At 35.8% G+C, this 19,310-nt stretch overlaps 3 protein-coding genes across 4 annotated transcripts; 2 read left to right on the top strand and 1 right to left on the bottom strand.

Annotated features, from left to right (window-relative positions):
- Positions 1-140: 140 nt before the first annotated feature.
- Positions 141-11,423, bottom strand: LOC132183723 (uncharacterized). Of its 2 annotated transcripts, XR_009440508.1 has the most exons (13): positions 11,075-11,423; positions 10,207-10,353; positions 9,907-10,021; positions 9,690-9,784; positions 8,974-9,077; positions 4,219-4,256; positions 3,673-3,908; positions 3,233-3,326; positions 2,942-3,132; positions 2,322-2,541; positions 1,660-1,827; positions 595-940; positions 141-292 (listed from the first exon to the last, which is right to left on the bottom strand). XR_009440508.1 is itself a non-coding variant. In XM_059597118.1 (12 exons), exons 1-12 carry the CDS (start codon positions 11,288-11,290, stop codon positions 789-791), a joined length of 1,776 nt encoding a protein of 591 aa, XP_059453101.1. In that variant the 5' UTR covers positions 11,291-11,423; the 3' UTR covers positions 482-788. The 2 variants fall into 2 exon arrangements, 1 of the variants encoding a protein (XP_059453101.1); XM_059597118.1 differs by lacking the exon at positions 141-292 and having other exon boundaries at positions 482-940.
- Positions 11,424-13,613: 2,190 nt separating this feature from the next.
- On the top strand, positions 13,614-14,108 carry LOC132185581 (uncharacterized). Its single transcript, XM_059599340.1, has one exon. The coding sequence runs from the start codon at positions 13,614-13,616 to the stop codon at positions 14,106-14,108; it is 495 nt and encodes a 164-aa protein (XP_059455323.1).
- Positions 14,109-15,874: 1,766 nt separating this feature from the next.
- LOC132183821 (uncharacterized) lies at positions 15,875-19,287 on the top strand. The gene is made up of 4 exons (XM_059597264.1): positions 15,875-16,128; positions 16,674-16,817; positions 18,074-18,206; positions 19,090-19,287. The coding sequence occupies exons 1-4, from the start codon at positions 15,958-15,960 to the stop codon at positions 19,101-19,103; spliced, it is 462 nt and encodes a 153-aa protein (XP_059453247.1). The 5' UTR covers positions 15,875-15,957; the 3' UTR covers positions 19,104-19,287.
- Positions 19,288-19,310: the final 23 nt, after the last annotated feature.

Raw genomic sequence — 19,310 nt, 5'->3', positions numbered from 1 at the left:
GATGTGTGATTCGCCTGTGACACGGCATTTACCCTCAATTTTGATGTCAGCAAATACATTGCGATTCCAGCGGCACCCTCAATTTTTGGCTTCTTTAATCTCCGGCGAGAAATCTAGACTAGTTAACTAGATGTCAAAAATGACGACAAGATAAATGACAAATAATCAACTGAAAAGATATCATTGAGAGCTGCTCGCACATAATGTACGTTTCTTCATGATGTATTCTCTCCAAATCTAAGCCGTCAAATGATAACTGACATTTCAAGGCACATGATGGGAGGAGCAACACCTGTGCCACCAGTTCAACGGTTAATAGCTGAAAAATATGTCATAAATGGAGAATGCGGCCCCTAAATATAGAGAAAGATGACAATTTGAATCTTTTCCTGAAAATTCTTTCAAAAAGGAACAAATTTCAAAGGCAGCCTCGGCTATAATAGTAAAAACGATGGTTAGGACATACTACAAAAGGCCTATGTTTACAAAAAAAAAAATGTTATATAATTGATGGATTACATCAAAACTTGATTAAATGAACAAATAAGATTAAAAAAAAAAAAAGAAAAAGAAACAAAACACAAATTCTCTTACCCTCCTGGGCCATAAAATTCTTCCAGAAGAGAAGCCAATGGCCTAGAACCAAGCTTTTTTTTTTTTTTCTTTTTTCTGAAACACACTAATGAAAATGCGTAAAACAAAACGAGAAATAAGTAATCAATTTATCCTAACTAAATATTACAGTAGCGAGCTGTAACAGGTTTCGATCGATAAATTGAAAAAACATTTCAGTTGGTTTTCTTATCATCTTCCTTTGTAGCGGTCACCTCTGCACCATCAGCAACCTGATCATCCTCACCACCAAAACCAAATTCGTTCACACGTTTCTTGTCAACTGGATATTTCCACCTCTGGTACAGATATATCATAAATATAACATCTGCAAGGCAGCCAAAAGAAGGATGAAAATCATACACAAAAAAGCAATGACTGACAAAATCAAAACTGAAAAAGGACAAACCTAACCCACAAAAAACGAATTCCCTTATCTCCTAATTCGGGCCATTTCAGGCTGAGTGCAGCACCGTTTGAGGCATTTAATTCTCATAGTAATTATACACAACTAGTGCAGCTACCAGTTTTATTTTGAATATATCTGGGTTCACTATTGTAATATAACCAATCTGATTTTACTTTGGAACTATCAGAAGCATCACAGAACTTCATCTTCTTTTTCTGATGAATAATAATTTATTAAAAAGCAAAGGCCTCATACACGAAAGGTATAAAGGACAGACAAACACCCTACAAGTTTCTATAATCTAAAAAGGAAACAAGATCTAAAAGACTTAAAAAAGAGTTTGGAACATAGACCATAGCCCAATCCAAAAGAGATTGGGCACTTCATCTTTTGTTTTTTTTTCTTTTCCTTTATCCTTTTTGAGTTTCTTTTTTTTTGTGGGGGGGGGAGGTGGGGCATGCTGCATCATGGCACTTCCAATGCCAACCCCTCATTTAGGCATCATATAACAGCAGAAAAATCCCCTTCGGCAAATGGACATTAGAGCTATACAACAGTTACCAAATGGACATTAGAGCTATACAACAGTTACTAAGGAAATTGAACTACTATCGATTGTGAATGTGATTATATGTTACCATCACGAAAGACAGAAAGCCGATGTAGAGTTGGCATTTTTATGACAAAGGCAAAGAGATCATCAATGATGGTGTTGAGGAATTTGTATGTCATCTGCCTCCAGGGTAGATGAGCCACAGACTTCAGCTTATAATTTATGAACAATTGAGGGCACATCATTATGAAACCTGCAACAATGAATTCAAATGCAAAGGGAAACAAACCTGTCAAACTTCTACAAAAAATTAAGGATTCAAAAGCTAATAACCGAAGCTATATTTTTAGTGCAAAATTGGCAGATGATGCAAAGACATTGTTATGAAACAGATAGTATTTTTTTCTTTTTTAACAAACACAAAAATCTTTAAAAGAAAAGAAGCAGGGTTGTTGTCGGGGTGGAGGGTAGACATATAACTGGAAGACAATGAGCATGCACTTGGAGCCATTTTGACTTTTTAACAAAACAAATTAATATGGAATTCATAGGGCATAGAGACAATTTCAATCACAAAAAAACAAAGGGCTACTGATGCTGTAAGTATAATTTTGAAGTAATGACCCACTAGTGCCTGAGTCGGGAAAATCATTGGTTTTCTCCATCTATGATGACATAAACATCTCAATGACTTAACAAGCCTGGTAAGAAGAAGAAATAGCAATACCAAGATAACAAGTTTCTTACCAAACATGTATACACAGCTTGTCAGTGAAGAAAGAATCCAAGAATACCAGCTCTTGTGGCGTTCATACATGAGGGAGTAAATAGATGAGCATATAGCAAGGAAGAAGAGCACATAGGACAAATACTTCATTGCGATATCATCATATTCCTTTGTCTTATTCCCTGCATAGGACTCACGATCCCGGAACCTTAACATAGGTATTTTCCCACTTCTATCAACCTGGGGATAAAAGAGAGAAATTACAAAATTTTGCTCATCTCATAGGAAGGTAAACTAAAGATTCAGAGCAGTATAAATTGCTTAAGCTCAGATACAACATTATCAAGTGTCAAATGCATAGGTTCCAAGATCTAAGAAGATAACCACATAGTAAGGCATGCACAAAATAAAAGTGTGTTTATTATGTAAATCTGACATGCCCCATACATACAGTACTAAACATGAAAAGATAATACATACCCACACACATTATCCTTGTAAATGTGAACCTAGCAGGGATGTAGCAGCAGCAAATGGTTGAGAAATAAGGTATCTCAAGCATAAGATGACATCTCCATGTAGATAAATTACAAGGTATACCTCTATTTGCATCATTTTAACATCTAATTATAAATTATACCTCTATGTGCATGGCTTTCCCAATTTTCCAGAACTCGATGCAGCACCCAACTCCAGAACTTGCAAGAATCATCCATGAGGTGTCATTATCAAGTAGATAGAGGAAAACAATGAGCTGACATATAAAGCTCACAACAACAGACTTTGCAGACAGTCCTTCCATAGATTTATTTTTGTTCCAAAATTGGATGTCTGCAGTGGGAAAGAATCAGATTAATTAGCAATATTAAAACTCAAGAACATCCAAGGGGTGAAATTCAAAAATTGCCATTATATGAAAATTACTATTTACCGTTCTTGAATGCCAAGAAGTCAAACACTGAATGAAGTAGTGAAACAACCATTGTGATTACCAGGAGGTATGGATTTCCTTCCAAGAAAACCCTCTGAGAAAATTATCAGATAATAGGCATTTAGAGATACAAGGAAACAAAATATTAAGTGGTATGATAGGTGCTAGAAGCAACAAGAAGAACCAATAGCAAAATTCAGCTGGAAAACCTTTTAGATTATTAACTAAAATCTTTTATCCCAAACCATTCAAGTGACAAACTTCACCTCATAGAACTGCGACATCTTATTTCAGTAAAAATAAATGGTATATATCTGCCTGTAATATTGGCCAAACTAAACTAAACTATGGATATAGTTTGGCAGCTGAAGTTCAGATTTTTAAATTGATTACGGGCTCATGCCAAAGAAATTTCCTACGGTGATGAAGATAAGCAATACCTTCAACTCATCAGCCTCGCCCTCGAGCATGCTTCCATAACTACGGTGAATCTGGAAAGATTGGTCAATCTGCAGGAATAGTTGCCACTTGGTCATGCTTATGGGACCCACCTCCAGATTTAATGTCAATTCTGTCACTGTCTCATTAATTGGTATCAACTTATCTCTGAGTAACCAGAACTCATTGAAGAACATGGTTGGGTAGTAGTTTCCTGTAGTAGGCTCAACATTCAAGTCTATGCAAATCTAAGTCAAGAAACTCAAAGCGATGAATAAGACAAATCTTTCCATAGTCTACTTAACATGCAGCTCCACACCTAGTAAATTAACAGCACAGCAGTTCTCTAAAGACAATTGGTGGTATCTACACTCTTGATGCAAATCGGCATGAAAATCACGTTTTCTATAATAGAAAAAGGGAGAAACATAAAGCTTAACCAAGCTGGAAGTGTTATAGGGAAGTTGACATAGAAACCAGAAAGTATAGAGATAATAAAGACATCAAAAGTAAATGTAGATGAACAAAAATAAGATCTTGAAGGATACAAGGAGCAACATTGGGTGGTACAGCATTATGAGGGTATCTGCAGGAAAAAAACAAAAAAAAGGCCAGGAATGAGCAGGTTTAGCAACAAAGTAGCTCATAAAATTGAATAGAACAAAAAGGGAATAAATTTAAGCTTCTTTTTTTTTTTTTTACTCTTTCTAAACCAGTAGCGCATCCAGTTAATACACAATGAAGAAAATGATCTAAACTGAAATTCAGAATACACATAAATATTACAGCTAAGAAACATTTAGCTTATAAACTAGAAATCAAAAGGCAGAACAAAATCTACACACACTTCGTAAGACACTTACTAGGATGATTTTTTTTTTTTGATAAGTAATGGAAAATTTTATAAAAAAGGCTAAAGGTGCCCCTAAGTATACAGGCAGTATACACAGGAAGCTCCTAACTGAAACGAGCAAAAGAATTACTAGGATGGTATTATCATTAACATTCAGTCTTTAAATTTATGGTGTGAAACACCACTTTCAATTGCACTTTTATAGTGGCATATACGATTTATAACAGGTAATTCCAAGATATTAACTTCTTATGGCTGACATGCTAACTACATTCGGCCACTTCAATTCATCAATATTTTCAGTCTCTGTGATTTTCAATAACACAATCAGTGAAATAACTTTTTTATAAGTAATTTAATATCATTGAAAAGTGTAGAGGGGCACAACCTAATACATAAGAAGTATATAAGAGAATCCCTTGTTCAATAGAAAAAGAAGAATAAAAGTTCATAAAGTCAGAAGAACTAGAAAAAATCAAACTATTATGTGTTGCTATCCATGTGTAAAGTGAGTTGAATATAAGCCTTTTCAACTCTACCACCGAAGTATCTCCATCTAGGGCTGTTAAGTGAGCGAAGCGTCTCACGAGCAAGCTCGGCTAGGCTCGTGAGCAAGTTCGTATAAGCTCGTGTATATATATATATATAAACACTAAGTAATACATAATTAATTATAAATCTCATAATTATTAAAATTTTAAAATTGCATTTATATTTAAGCGTTAGAGAATGAAAAATTCTAAACCCTTCGTGATCAAAGAGAGAGAGAGAGCAATCATTAAAAAGACCTCGATTCAATTAGAGCAGACCCAAATAAAAGGAAGAAGAATCAAGCAGAAACTATTGAGGGAGATTGTAAAAGGCATAAACTATTGAAGAATCATACAGACCCAAACACTATCACTACCTGTTTGATGAGCGAGAGTGGGAAATGAGAGTTCAGGTGGAAGATACGCTGTGACTGATGAGGGGGATTGAGAGAGAGACGTTGAAAAAATAGTTTTTTGTAGGGGACGTTGTCCCAATGCAATCTGAATGCAACCTGTTAACTTGTCCCACATTGTTAAGAAAACATTAATCTCCAAGTTTGCTTATCTATAAAAGGATGCATATCCTCTCTTTGAAACCAAATGCCTTACTGTATTGACTCAGGCTCCATACTCGACTAGCCAGGTTAAGCAAATACTCATATGCAAACTAATTTCTTAAGCTGTTTAAGAGTACTTGAAGTTAAATTTTTTTAAAAAAAAAACAAAAACATTAAATGTAAGAGCCAGCTCGCGAGCTGGCTCGGCTCGACTTATTATTAGCTCGAGCTCGATTTTTTTGGCTCGCCCTTGAGCTCGACTCGAGCTCGATTTTTTTGGCTCGCCCTTGAGCTCGACTCGAGCTCGAGTAAAATTTAAACGAGCCAAGCCTGAACAAGGGAAGCTCGCTCAAGCTCGGCTCGTTTACACCCCTACCTCCATCTTCAAAGCTCCGTGTCATGGCGTGCATTCCACTCTTTCCAAATACACCACATTAAACATAAAAGAGTCAACCTCGAAACTTCCAAAATGTTATGATACCCCATTTGACCTCCTCAACTCATCAGCAACTCTCTCACCCTTCTAGGCATAACCCAATTAACATCAAACGAATTAAATAGCAAGCAAAGATGTCCCACTTCTTCAGGTTATCCAACATCAATATCTTCCTAATGTTGCCGTCCACACACACAAAAAAATGACTCCCTTGTAGGAGCCTTAACTCTCCAGACACTCTTCCAAGGAAATAAGAAGCTCGTAGGCATGGTTAACACATGATAATACGACTTCACTTCAAAATTGTGCCTCTTGGAAGAGGTCTAACATATTCTATCCGCATCTCCTTGACTTACTCTGAAAGAATACATCTCAAAGAAAGAGGAGAACAAATCCAACTCACAATCCTACATAGGTCTAGTAAAAATAATATATTCCATTGAATCCTTCCATTTTAGAACTGCATATGATCTGCCGCTACGCATACTTACAATGTGCAATATTAAACAAATCCGGATAAGATATCTTCAATGGCTATTCCTCGCACCATACATCATGCCAAAAACTGATCTTTGACCCATCACCAACCTCAAATCTCACAAATTTTGAAAAACTTTCTCACCCCCACCCCAAATGGCCCTATTACCTCCTTGGAACACCAACCTCCCCTTGAACTGTCATATTTAGTTTCTATCACCAATCTCCACAGAGCCTCGCTCTCGGTAGTATAACGCCATAGCTATTTACACAATAATGCTCAATTGACTATAAACAACCAATTATTCAACTACTGTGTTTCTATTATAAAAAAGAAACAACAATATTATTCAAAGGACAAGAAACATAGAACCTAAAAACAAGATGACCTTCAAAGGGGACTAAGAGGCCAACTTAAAACAATTGCTAAGAGAAAGAACAATAAAATTCAAGAAAAAACCAAATCAAGGTACGTAACCATGACTTCGAATGCCTTTAAAATACTGTCTCCTCTTTTCACCATATCTGTCAGGTTAATCTCTAAAAAGTATAGTAAAGAAGGACATAAGGGAATATGGAAATGGAGACGCTTAGATATTTTAGCTTTCATACAATATTACATTCGTGTGAAAGTATAACATAAATGCATGGCTTTACTTGATAAAACTTCACGACCAGATAGTGCAAGCCTCAAATGACATAGAAGATCAGGAAGACATTACAATCAGAAACTTTATCTCAAACAACAATTAACTCAGGAAAAAACTTGAGGAAAATACACTTCACCACCATGAAGTGTCCACCCATTTTCGTTTTGACGTCTAATGTTTAAAAAGTGGCACTTGACCCCCACAAAGTTTCAGACGTTAACAAAAAAGCCCATCCGTTTATTTTGGCCATCACTTTGGACGGAAACCAAGCCATGTGCGTGGCACGTGACACTTTTCAACCAAAAAGTTCGAAAATGCCCTAGTGGGTAAAGTGTAAACGTAAATTACTTCGGGGGGGTAAAGTGTAAACATAAAAAAAAAAATTAAAAAAAGCTTATTTAAAAAATAAACTAAAGTAAAACAAAAAACTCAGGTTAATTACCTTTTTAATACCAAGGTTCTCACTTTAAAATTTTTTTTTTCACCTAGGTTACAAATCGTATCACAGATGGTACCTGAGTTATGGGAAAAGACAAACTTGGTACCTTTGTCACATTCTGTTAGCCCAAACTAACGGACTACCATGTGTCACCCCCAAAAAATGCCACATGTCCTTAAAAAAACTAGTTTAATAACTGGTTGAGCCACCCCTAGGGACGGTTTGGGGTGGCCTGGCCACCCCATAATTCTTTTCAATTTTTTTAGGGGTTATCTTTTTTGATTTTTTTTTAAAAATTATTTTGATTTTTTTAGGACATGTGGCGCCAAATATTTTTTGGACATGTGGCATTTTTTGGGGGTGACACATGACAGTTCGTTAGTTTGGGCTAACAGAATGTGACGAAAGTACTAAGTTGGTCTTTTCCCATAAGTCATGTACTATCTGTTATACAATTTGTAATCTAGGTGAGAAAAGAAAAAAAAAAAAAAAAAAAAAAGTGAGAACCTTAGTACTAAAAAGGTAATTAAACCAAGTTTTTTGTTTTAGTTTAGTTTTTTTTTTTTTTTACCCGAAGTAATTTATGTTTACACTCTACTCCCAAGGGCATTTTCGAACTTTTTGGTTGAAAAGTGTCACGTGCCACACACGTCACTTGGTTTTCATCCAAAGTGACGGCCAAAATAAACGGATAGGCTTTTTTGTTAACGTCTGAAACTTTGTGGAGGTCAAGTGTCACTTTTAAACATTGGAGGTCAAGTGTCACTTTTGTTTTAGTTTAGTTTTTTTTTTTTTTTACTCAGTAATTTATGTTTACACTTTACCCCCCGAAGTAATTTATGTTTACACTCTACTCCCAAGGGCATTTTCGAACTTTTTGGTTGAAAAGTGTCACGTGCCACACACGTGACTTGGTTTCCATCCAAAGTGACGGCCAAAATAAACGGATGGGCTTTTTTGTTAACGTCTGAAACTTTGTGGAGGTCAAGTGTCACTTTTTAAACATTGGATGTCAAAAAAAAAAGGGTGGATACTTCATGGGGGCAAAGTGTATTTTCCCCAAAAAACTTTGCTCAAATATCATCCTTTTTCCTTTTATATGTAAATAAGAAATCACAGTTCCAAAACCATAATCTGACAATAAATAAAAGTAATAGGAAAAGAGGAGATCAAGGAAGTAGGTAAACCATAAAGATGTGTCACTTTATAGGCAAGTAATTGTTAGCAAATCCTGGAAATGTACATAACTAAAGTATTTCAAGTTTAACACAGCAGAATGAATTAAATAGTGTGGTCTAAATTCAATAATTTCATACCACATACAAAACCTTCTAGAGAACTGACACTCATTTAACACATACCGTGTAAAATCGTCCACTAAATTGATTGTAATATTTGGTTTCCAAGACGCAATCCATTCAACAGGTTTATCATCTTTAGAATCACCTTGAGTATCATCAACCACCTGAAGCCAACATAAATCGTCATTAGGATATGAACACCACATGGATAAGTGCAAGATGGAAATCAAGATGTGCCATCAAGAGAAGTCTAGAAAACAAATTGCGTTTAACATATACAACACCGAACGAGAGACTACATAAATCAAGTTTCACATATATTTGTATTACATTTAAGACACAGTGTATTCATAGTGATTGGATATAATGTTAGGCTCAAGGAAAAGATTATATATAATGTCAACTTAAATTAGGTTGCCTTTAAATTACATAACCACCTTAGTCTCGCCAAATCAGATCTCCTAGAATGGGACTAATTAATAATCAGGTCTTGATCCTCCATTTGCATATAGGCATCTGGAGGAGCCTAGAAGTTATACACTGTATTTAATTGTATAATTATTAATACATACGAAGTGTTTGCACTTAAATGAGCATCCATAACAATACCAGTTCAAATTGTGTAGACTTCCTACATGATAAATGGAAGCCAATCATCATAGTTATCCAATTGCAAGGGTACGTATATCAGACTTTGATATCTGAAAAGCAAAGCTAGCTTGTAACAACTCATCCTGGAGTTATGTATGATAAATACTTAATACTAAAAGACAAACCTCAGTCACTGCTTCACCCTCATCAGAACCTTTGGAGCTCCCCAATAAACTCTTCCTTTTGTCCGTTTTTGACTTGGGCAAGTATGTTATAATAGCTGAAATCAATGAAATGGAAGATCTCTTTAATGTTGATTTGTTTGGTCATCACTTAATTACTGACATAAATAGAATAATATAAAAAAAAAGTACATAAAAATGCCCAGGAACACATTCGTACAGTGTGTTTTTCCAAAAGCAGCCAGAGGTTGGTACTCTGGATCATTCGGGTCTGGGGAGTAACCAGAGCGTGCAAAGAAAATGTGGGCATACAGACTTCCATTGTGCTTCAAAGCCTGAAAAACAAAGAAATACCATCTTCATGTCCTAAAATATTAACTTATTGGAAGCAACAAGTACAAGGAAAGATTATCTCCATATTGCTTCATATCCTAAGTGATATACAAAATTCAGAAATGTACGAGGCATAAACTAGAAAGTTTACAAATTCAAATCTAGTGCTTCCCACTACAAGTGATACCTCAGATGGATAATACTTCAAAGAAAGAGACCTCGTACTCTCCGGTCCCCAAACCGCATATGGAATATTACTTTCTTGCCAAATAAGTGCGTTTTCATTGCCGAAGTCATTGAACGTTTCATGTTCAGAAACATACAACCACATGTCCTAACCAAAATTAAAAAGCAATTAGAAATAGAATGTAAGTAGCAGAAGAATAAGCATACATAAATGGGAAATACCAGGCATAGCGACACAACCAAACATGGTGTTAAGGCAATAGCAGCCAAAAATCAAACCCTGCAACTGGGTTATGCAGAGGGGGCAAAATCTGAACCGTTCGATTGAAAATAAGCCTTTTTAACTCTCTCAAAATGGAATCTCTTCCAAACTTTTATGCCACAGTTCCTTACTTCGAAAGGGTACAAATATCTAAATTTGATATGTTTAGATACTTTTTCAGACCTATTGCCAATACTGAGTAGCAGCCAAAAATTTGTATCCATTTTTCATGATATCATGGCGAATTTTTCAGAAAAAAAATAGGAGATCCTAATCCTTCTTCTCATATCAAATCAAAAACTGTCTTCTTCTCTTTCTCGATCACGTATATCTTTCATAACATGTTACAAAGTCCTAACACACAAGTACCTAATTAGCACATAACCTAACCAGTACAAATTGTGAATTAACCAGACAGAAGAACCATACCAAAATCACAGTTACAAGAGGTTTAAAATTTGATCATATGAATACTAACACATATATTTATGGATTTTTCGGCAAAGAATTCATATATTAAAGAATTAAGTCATGGATATAGATCGCAGAGCACGTAGATGACAGAAAACGAATGCAGGAGTAGTAAGAATATAAATGGACGAATTACTAGGGGCTCGGCCTTTTGGAAGATATTGGAGATGAGCTGGGAGGGCTCGGTGCCGGAGGGTCGTTTGGGAGAGAAGAATTTGGAAGCGAAGTACCAAAACACTGCCATCCTTATCACACCCGTTAGCATCTGAGAGAACCCTCCTCGCTGTTGCTGTTGCTGTTGCTGTTGCGGCCTTCCTGGCTCAACTTGCCCCTCCGTTTCCGGCGGCGCCATCTCTCTAACTTTCTGATTCTCACCGCCGCTCAAAATTTTCTTTTCTTTTCTTTTCACACAAACAGAGAGATAACAGTTTCTGAGGGATCGGGAAGGGGAAGATATTTGTAGTAATATTGTAAAGATGGGGTTTTGGGAATCTCGCAAAACAATTGAAATTAAATTAAATCTTTTGGCGTGAGTGGGCCACGCAAGCCGAGCAATACAACCCCGTTACCCCCAGACTCATCGTCACGCTGCCACTGCCTCTTCTGCTGTCTCAATGCCATGTCATTAATTTAAATTGATTCTCTTCCTTTCACTTAAAAAAAATAATTAATGGTCTAATTTAGATTTTGAGAATATCTAATCGCGTATATATTGTTTATATTGTCATGTAATTTACCATCAAATATTATAAAATCTAATATGAATAATAAAATAGTTCATTTTCATTTCACTTAAAATGAAGATGATCATATTTCTTAAATATTAGTAAGTTTTTTAATTGTTAAGTATTATTTTTTATTGTTTTGTAATCATAAATTTAAAAATATATGCTCGACTGAGCACTCTAAGGTTTCGAAGATTTTTGTGATATCAAGCCCTTGGTCAATTGAGGATCGACCGAGCATCTCAAAATTTAATATTGTACTTTACCACATCACCTCGGTCGATCGAAAATCGACTCAATAACTCAAGTTTTTTAATGGAACATGGTGCACATGCTTGGTGATTGAGCATAGGTAGAGGGATTGACCAAGCCCTTCTCAACTTCGATTTTTGATACATCTTCAATTGCATTTCGACCCCAACTTAACCCTAAACTTAATGTTTATAACAAAATATGTTTTGATACTTAATTCACCAATATTAACAACCTAATAGGATTTCTATTAGTTCTTATCTTGCCTAAAACTTTTAGGCCACTTGACATAATGGGTACATTTCTTGATCATAAGATGGTAATGTCAACCCAGTTTTTCTTTTGTAGCTCAAGACCAAATAAAGTAAAAAATGTGAGCATTCTTAAAGACAAAATCTTTGGCTAAATATTCAATACTCAACCAGTTCAACATTTATGCACAAGCTAAGGGCCTATTTGAGATCGCGTTTAATGTGCTTAAAAGTTTATTTAACACCCAAAAAGTCCGTTTGAAGAAAAAAGTACTTGTTTGGTAAAAAAATTAAAAGCACTTTGAAAGGTTCAAAAAGCCTAAAAATGTTCAAAATGTACTTATGGCAAAACTTAAAAATGAAACTTCTGCCAAACAACGCTTTTTGACTTAAAAGCTCAATTTATCAAACGCAATCCCAAATAGGTTATTAGCATGATTTGAATTGAAAAGTATATCTAGAAGCAGTAACAGACCAATGTGACCACCTCATGGATCACAATTTCTTATATGAACTGCTCAACAAAGTTCGAGTACTTCAATTAAATTGTCACTTATTTCAAAATTTTAAATTAATAAAAATATATAAATTTAATTATTTAATCAATATTTTCATATCCGCATAATTCCATTAGCATTAATGACTTGTTACATTCTCATTGTAATCAAACAAATACACAGCCTCATTTCCCCTTAACGAAAGCCTATTTTTAAATGGTTTTCTCATAACTAAGAGTGGAGGACTGTTTGATAGGGAGAATGAGCTTTCTTTGCGCTCACATCAGATCACATCGTCTAAGGCATAGGGGTTGGAGCCATACTCGTCTCTTGGGGTCTGCCAAAGTCTTGAAATCCCTCACCATGAGACTATCTATAAAATTTACCTCAAAATTAAGAAGCCGTCTGAATTTTCTCTAGATACCAACTAATTACATGTTAAGCAAAAACCTCGTTATCAGGACTCGATCATCAGATCATATCTCAAGTTTGCCAAAATTAAGATTCCAATCTCTACTCTAATATCATATTAAATTACCAATTATCAGCCCTTCATATCTTACATTATTGTCACAAAGCAACGATATGAAGTTACATGTGTACGGAGCCTAAGTGCCAACAAAAATGAGGCTGCTGCCTGCTGCCTGATGCCTGCTGCTAATACTATAGCCTTTTGTTTGCATTAGGAGACTCTTTTGCCGACTAGAGCCTCTAAGGGTTATATGTAGCTTTCAACATTTAAGGCCAATCGAAATTATTTCATCTCTTATTCTCATTTAGCCTCCCGAGCAATCCGGCGCTGGCTATGGTTGACTTTCCCTTCTATATACACACACACACAATATATATATATATATATAAGAGCAATCTGCTTAAAATATATATAACAAGCAGCAAGGAACAGACCCTTTTCTTGCTGCAAGAAGCTTATCTAAGCAACCGACAAAACTATGCTGACAGATGAGTTTAGTTTCCCAAAAATCACCTCCAACACCATTCCTGATCATCACTTCACAATTTCAGCATCTCCATGGCGAGATTCCTCTCTAGTTTATCCAGATTACAATCTTGATGAAGGTAATTATGGTAGAGGGGAATCTTTTTCTAGAAAAAGCTTTTCCTACTTAGAAAGCAAGATGAAGAGAGAGATATTGGATGCTGCAGCAAGCCCAGAGACGTCAGAAGAGAAAATGGACATGTTGTGGGAGGACTTCAACGAAGAACTACAAAGGGTATCTAAATCTTCCATGGACAAGAAGAAGGAAGCTGAGAGATTGTCAACAAGTGGTGCAACCGAAGAGATGCAAGAGTTTTGCGGTTTGCAGGCCTTGAAGATTCCCAAAACAAGCCGCAAGAGACCCAACATGATGGTGGTAATGAAGATCTTGAAGAAGCTCCTCTTGCTCCGCATGCGCAACTCGCCTCAGATCAAGCAGGACTACTAGCATATATATATATATAACTCTTGCTTCTCTATCACTTGGATGTTGCTTGCTGCTGCTCCTTCTGGTTAACAAAATCTGCAACTTATTGATCATAGCTAGGCTCATAGCTAAGTCTTCTAATGCCTACTGAAACATATATAGTGGGATACATTCCGATTTTATTGATATGAATTGATTTAGTACTCGATCTGTGCATGTATTTTTACATTTAAAGAGTAATTATTTATTAAACCTTAAAGTTTGATCACAATTTTAAATTAAATCCTAAGATTTCAGACTTCAATAATTGAGTATGATACCAACAAAATTTACAGAAGGGCTTGTTCACTAACAAAATCTATCTGTAATTATAAGCACAATTTAATCGAAGTATCAATTTTCATGTAAAGAAATTGTATAGTCCTTTTAGGAAAACGTTTAGGGTAGGGTAAATATATCATAAGTTCCTCGATCAATGCGCAAAAATTAAATTCTTCCTAAGTTTTTTTTTTTGAAAATATACTTCATCGGTCAATCGAAATGCCAAGAAAATTTCTACCGTTAAAATTTTTTAATTGCCATGATATAGGTTGAAACGCATTATTTTGTCACGTCAGCATAATAATTTGATTTAAAAATTAAATAAAAAAATTTTAAATTTAATTTTTTTTAAAAAAAAAAAGTTGAAGAGGTGGCCAGCTGTGGGGCTGCCACCCCTCGCCACCCTCCAACCCCTATGGGGTGGCCCACAAGCCACCCCTAAACCCTAGAGGTGGCTGCAAGCCATCCTAACCACCCAAAACCACTCATGGGGTGACCGTGAGCCACCACTAGGATGGTTTGGGGTAAGCCTCCCCAAACCATCCATAGGTGGCCGCGAGCCACCCCTAGGGTGGTTAGGGGTGGCTTGCGACTCCTACGGTTTAGTAGTGGCCCCCATACCACCCTAGGGGTGGCTCACGGGTTTGGGAGGCCACCCCCATGGGTGGTTTGGGGTGGCCTCCAGGGGTGGGCAAACCACCCTTTGCCCACCCCAGGGGTGGCAGCCCCACCATTGGCCACCCCTTCAACTCTTTTTTATTTTTTTTAAAAGTTGAAATTAAATTAATAAAAAATTATTATACTAAATTGGCAAAACGGTGTGTTTCAATGTATATAACGACAGTTAAAAAATTTTGACGGTAAAAATTTTTTTGGCATTTTGATTGACCTACGAAATAAATTTTCTAAAAAAAAAATTAGGACGAATTTAATTTTAGCGCATTGACCCATAAACTTATGATATATTTACCTTGTAGGGTATTATGATTTTAGTACAATTCTTTACAACCTTACGTAACCATTCATATTTTATTAGTAAGAGTATGCTAGCTAGGTGGACTGCCAAATGATTGTTCATATTTTAGTGATTAACTACACATGAATTGCTACGTAAGTTTGTAAATATGATAAGTATCATATTAATAAAATATTATATGATAATTCATATTTTAATGATTAAAATAATAAAAAATGTCTTGTCAATTTGTCATTTGTTAAAAAAAAAAAAAAAAAAAAGTTTAGTGTCAATAAGCTTTCAATTTGTGTTCAAAAAAATCGAAAACTATTTACACTCCACATCAATATAATAATAATAATAAGATAATCCTAACCTTACTCATAATATTTTTTTATCTCAAAATATACCTTTCGATTTAGTAAAATGCTTAAAATCAAACCAATTTGATCATAAGGTTTTTTTTCTTTTTTTTAATGGGTAAATCATTGGTTTGGTGGCGCAAGAAAGTGGGAAAATCATAAGTGATCTCATGTGAAAGCGTCCACGCATTTCAGAATCGAGAGAAAACAGAGAGAGAGAGGGAGAGAGAGAATGGAATTGGAAGCAGTGAAGAAATACCTGGAGAAAGGAGGAGACAAGAGCGCATCAATCGATGGACTGCCTGCCAAATTCTTCGAACGCTTCACCATGGAAGGCGTTCGTGTCGATCTCATCGAACCCGGCCGTCTCATTTGCTCCTTTAAGGTCCCCACTCGTTTAGTGGTTGGTTACTTCTTCTTCTTCTTCATCTTCTTCAAAACCACTTGTCTATCTCTCCCAATATATTTCTCTTTATATCGCGCGCGCGCACACACACACACACGTGGAGTCGTTGGTTTGTTTGACACCGATCCATTTCATTGTGTGAGAAAACAACTTTCGTTTTAAGCAACACGAAATGCCTAGGAAAAAAAAAATAAAGCAACAGGAAATGGAATTTCTAGACTCTGATTTCTGGGTCTCTCTCTGAATTTAAGAATTTTTTGGTAACCCAATTATTTTTGTGAAACATCAATCAAAATTTGACCTTTGGTTGCTGAAAATGGAGGGTCTAGTTCTGGGTCACTTTCTGAATCCGAAATTTAACTCTTAACAACCCACTTGTTAGAAAGTAGACGTTTGTGTGTAACTTCAGGTGAGGAACTTGGAAGTGCTTTTCCTGCTTTTCACCACAAGCAATATATCCTCTTGAAAGCAGGAAAATTACTTCCAAAGTCTCTCTCTCTCTCTCTGAAACCGTTTCTGATCATTGATTTCATTTTATCAAGAACACCGGTAATTTTTTACATGGTGGAGCAACGGCAACGCTGGTGGACTTAGTGGGGTCAGCTGTGATATTCACTGTTGGAACTCCAGTAACCGGAGTTTCGGTGGAGATCAATGTTTCATACTTGGATGCTGCTTATGTTGATGTGAGTCTTTACCCTTCTCTTTGTTTTGTTAAGTTCTCGTCCCTACGTTTTTGTTTTTAATAATCATTGTGGTATAAATTGAATGCGTGTCTATCAGAATACCTGGTTGAGTCTAAGAACGGAGAGGGAAATTGATATTGTTCTATGCTTACCAGTACTGCGTGCATTGTGGCAATACTAGTATTAGTATTCTTGTTATTTCAGTTTAATTTGCACCTCTGCTTATGCATAATTGCGTCCTTAGCAAAAATTGCATTTTGGATGGTTCTTATTGTCTGGTTGAAGATCAATTTGGATAATTTTCCGTAAGAAATCCAGAGAAATGGTCATGAGAGTGACTTGTAGCAAGATATGGCCTCCATTAGATATATTTTTGTATCCTTTGAGATTAGAGATCACTTGCCTAGTAAGATTTTAGCACTTGGCGGGCAGTGATTACCTTGAATTGGGAACCTGGTTTAAGGAGAATGGCAGGGGCTCTAGAAATATGCAAATCTCCAAGAGAGATTCCGGATGATGTAAGGAATCGAAAAATTTGTTTACGTATGCTCATCAACAAATTATAAGGCTGAGTAATTTGGCCAAATGGGGAGTAGTCATGTGACATTAAAAGCTTGATGGTGGATAAATATATTTTCTTTATATGCTTTTTTTTCTCTTTTTGATTCGTGCCTGGTGAGATGTCTTCCTTATAGTGTTGTGTTTGCCCTTCTGCAAAGAACTTTAATCTCCTTGTTACTGTTAAAGGATTACGTCCTTATTTAGAGTGAAATGGAAAAGTATTGAGTGGCCATTGTGAATTAGGTTGGGTAAGCATTAGACTTCAGATTATTATTCACCAACAACCGCTAATAAAGAAAAAAAGGCATTGTATGGGGCATATTTTATGATAAAGATATGGAAGGGTATGAGTTGAAGCTGTGGATTTGATGTTATACGGTAAACCTGAGCATAATTACACATAATTTTTTTTCTTATTTTTCTTGGTAGTTTGTCTATCTTTTCAAGTTATAAATCTTGGATGAATTTATTGGTTTTTGATGTATTTGTTCAAATCTTGTCGAGTGTCAGAAATTATGTTCTCTCCATAAGTTATGGAAGTTGTTTTGCTAAATTATCAAATCAGCTGTTGCACTTTGGAAATATGAAACTTTTTTCCTCCTTTTCAGGGTCCCCTTTTAGCATTTTCTTGCAGCAACTTACGTCTTTGATTTTGAATCCATTCTTGCTAACAGATTTTCTTGCTGTTACTGTAGGAGGAAATTGAGGTTGAGGCTAGGGCTTTACGTGTTGGGAAGGCAGTTGGAGTTGTCAGCGTCGAGTTGAGGAAGAAGAAGACTGGCAAAATAATTGCCCAGGGGCGTCATACTAAGTACCTTCATGTCGCTAGTAAGATGTGAAAATTTGCTTCTAATTTGCCGTTCATTTGAACATGTAGTAATTGTCTTCCCCTTGAAAGTCAAATAATGTATTATTTATGAATATATGTGCTTATAGCACGATTCACACAATTGTTGCATGCAAGAGAGGTGCTCACTTGAATCTCCTATGGTGGATTTTCACCTGCCCTTTCCAATTTTTGTGAGTTCCCTTTGCATTGCATTTCCGATGGTCGCCAAAGTAATTTTATAAAGTTATTTATTCTGATATGAATGGATCTGTTAAATCAGCTGCAAGCGCTTAATATTGTTCAGGAAAAGTTGATTGTTGGTGCAAACAACCTTTTAACATTTGCTATGTGTCACAATCATATGTAGTTTACTTTTCTGTCATAGAGATACTTGAAGTCTTAATTTGTTTTGTGAAAGTTCGGTTTTGAGGAATGTCCAAAGATGCTATGGAAATCTAGGGATTGCCAAGACATTTGGGCATCACTTAGCAATCATGTCAATATCTTGCATCTTCTACGTTGCATTACCACTGTATGTTGCATTTTCTTGTTAACGATTGCTAAGTGATGTCCAAATGTCTTGGCACAGAAATTAAAAAAAAAAGAAAAAAAAAAAGAAAAGAAAAGAAAAGACAATGAATTACCCAGGCTTCCAATTTTATTCCTTATGTTTCAAAATATATTAGATTGAAATTGGTTGGTTTATTATCAGGAAGCATTTCTATGGAGTGAGTTTTGCTCTTGATTTTGGGAGATTTGGCCATAGAAATTTCAGATGATTTATCATAATTGGTTAGGAGTTGCTGAAGATTTAATGGATTCAAGGTGTAATCTAGAAGTGGATCCCTGAAGTTTCAGTAATCTAGTTTACAATTTTTGCAGATGGATCTCATTAGAAGTTGCATGGATTTTTTGGAAGTAGGTACTTGAAGCATGAAGAGGCTGAGTACAATGTTTGGAAATTAGTTAGAACTGCGAGCATACAATAACACATGATTTGATTTGTATTAGCAAATAAGGACTACAAATTCTGTGGATGATCAGGCCAAGCCAATTGAGAGGGATTGAATATTCCACCCAGAGCTTAGGGTCAAAATGAATCA

This window comes from Corylus avellana, chromosome ca6 (genome assembly GCF_901000735.1).
Source record: "Corylus avellana chromosome ca6, CavTom2PMs-1.0".
Lineage (NCBI taxonomy): Eukaryota > Viridiplantae > Streptophyta > Magnoliopsida > Fagales > Betulaceae > Corylus > Corylus avellana.
Note: the sequence above shows the minus strand (reverse complement) of the source record. Positions and strands in the feature narration are given on the sequence as shown.

Coding starts and splice junctions, on each gene's coding strand:
- LOC132183723 (XM_059597118.1), bottom strand. CDS start 11,290: ATGGCGCCGCCGGAAACGGAGGGGCAAGTTGAGCCAGGAAGGCCGCAA. Junction 10,022..10,206: donor TGAAGTATTATCCATCTGAG/GTATCACTTGTA, acceptor TTTGTTTTTCAG/GCTTTGAAGCACAATGGAAG. Junction 9,078..9,689: donor AGGGTGAAGCAGTGACTGAG/GTTTGTCTTTTA, acceptor TGTTGGCTTCAG/GTGGTTGATGATACTCAAGG.
- LOC132185581 (XM_059599340.1), top strand. CDS start 13,614: ATGCTGACAGATGAGTTTAGTTTCCCAAAAATCACCTCCAACACCATT.
- LOC132183821 (XM_059597264.1), top strand. CDS start 15,958: ATGGAATTGGAAGCAGTGAAGAAATACCTGGAGAAAGGAGGAGACAAG. Junction 16,129..16,673: donor AGGTCCCCACTCGTTTAGTG/GTTGGTTACTTC, acceptor CATTTTATCAAG/AACACCGGTAATTTTTTACA. Junction 16,818..18,073: donor TGGATGCTGCTTATGTTGAT/GTGAGTCTTTAC, acceptor CTGTTACTGTAG/GAGGAAATTGAGGTTGAGGC.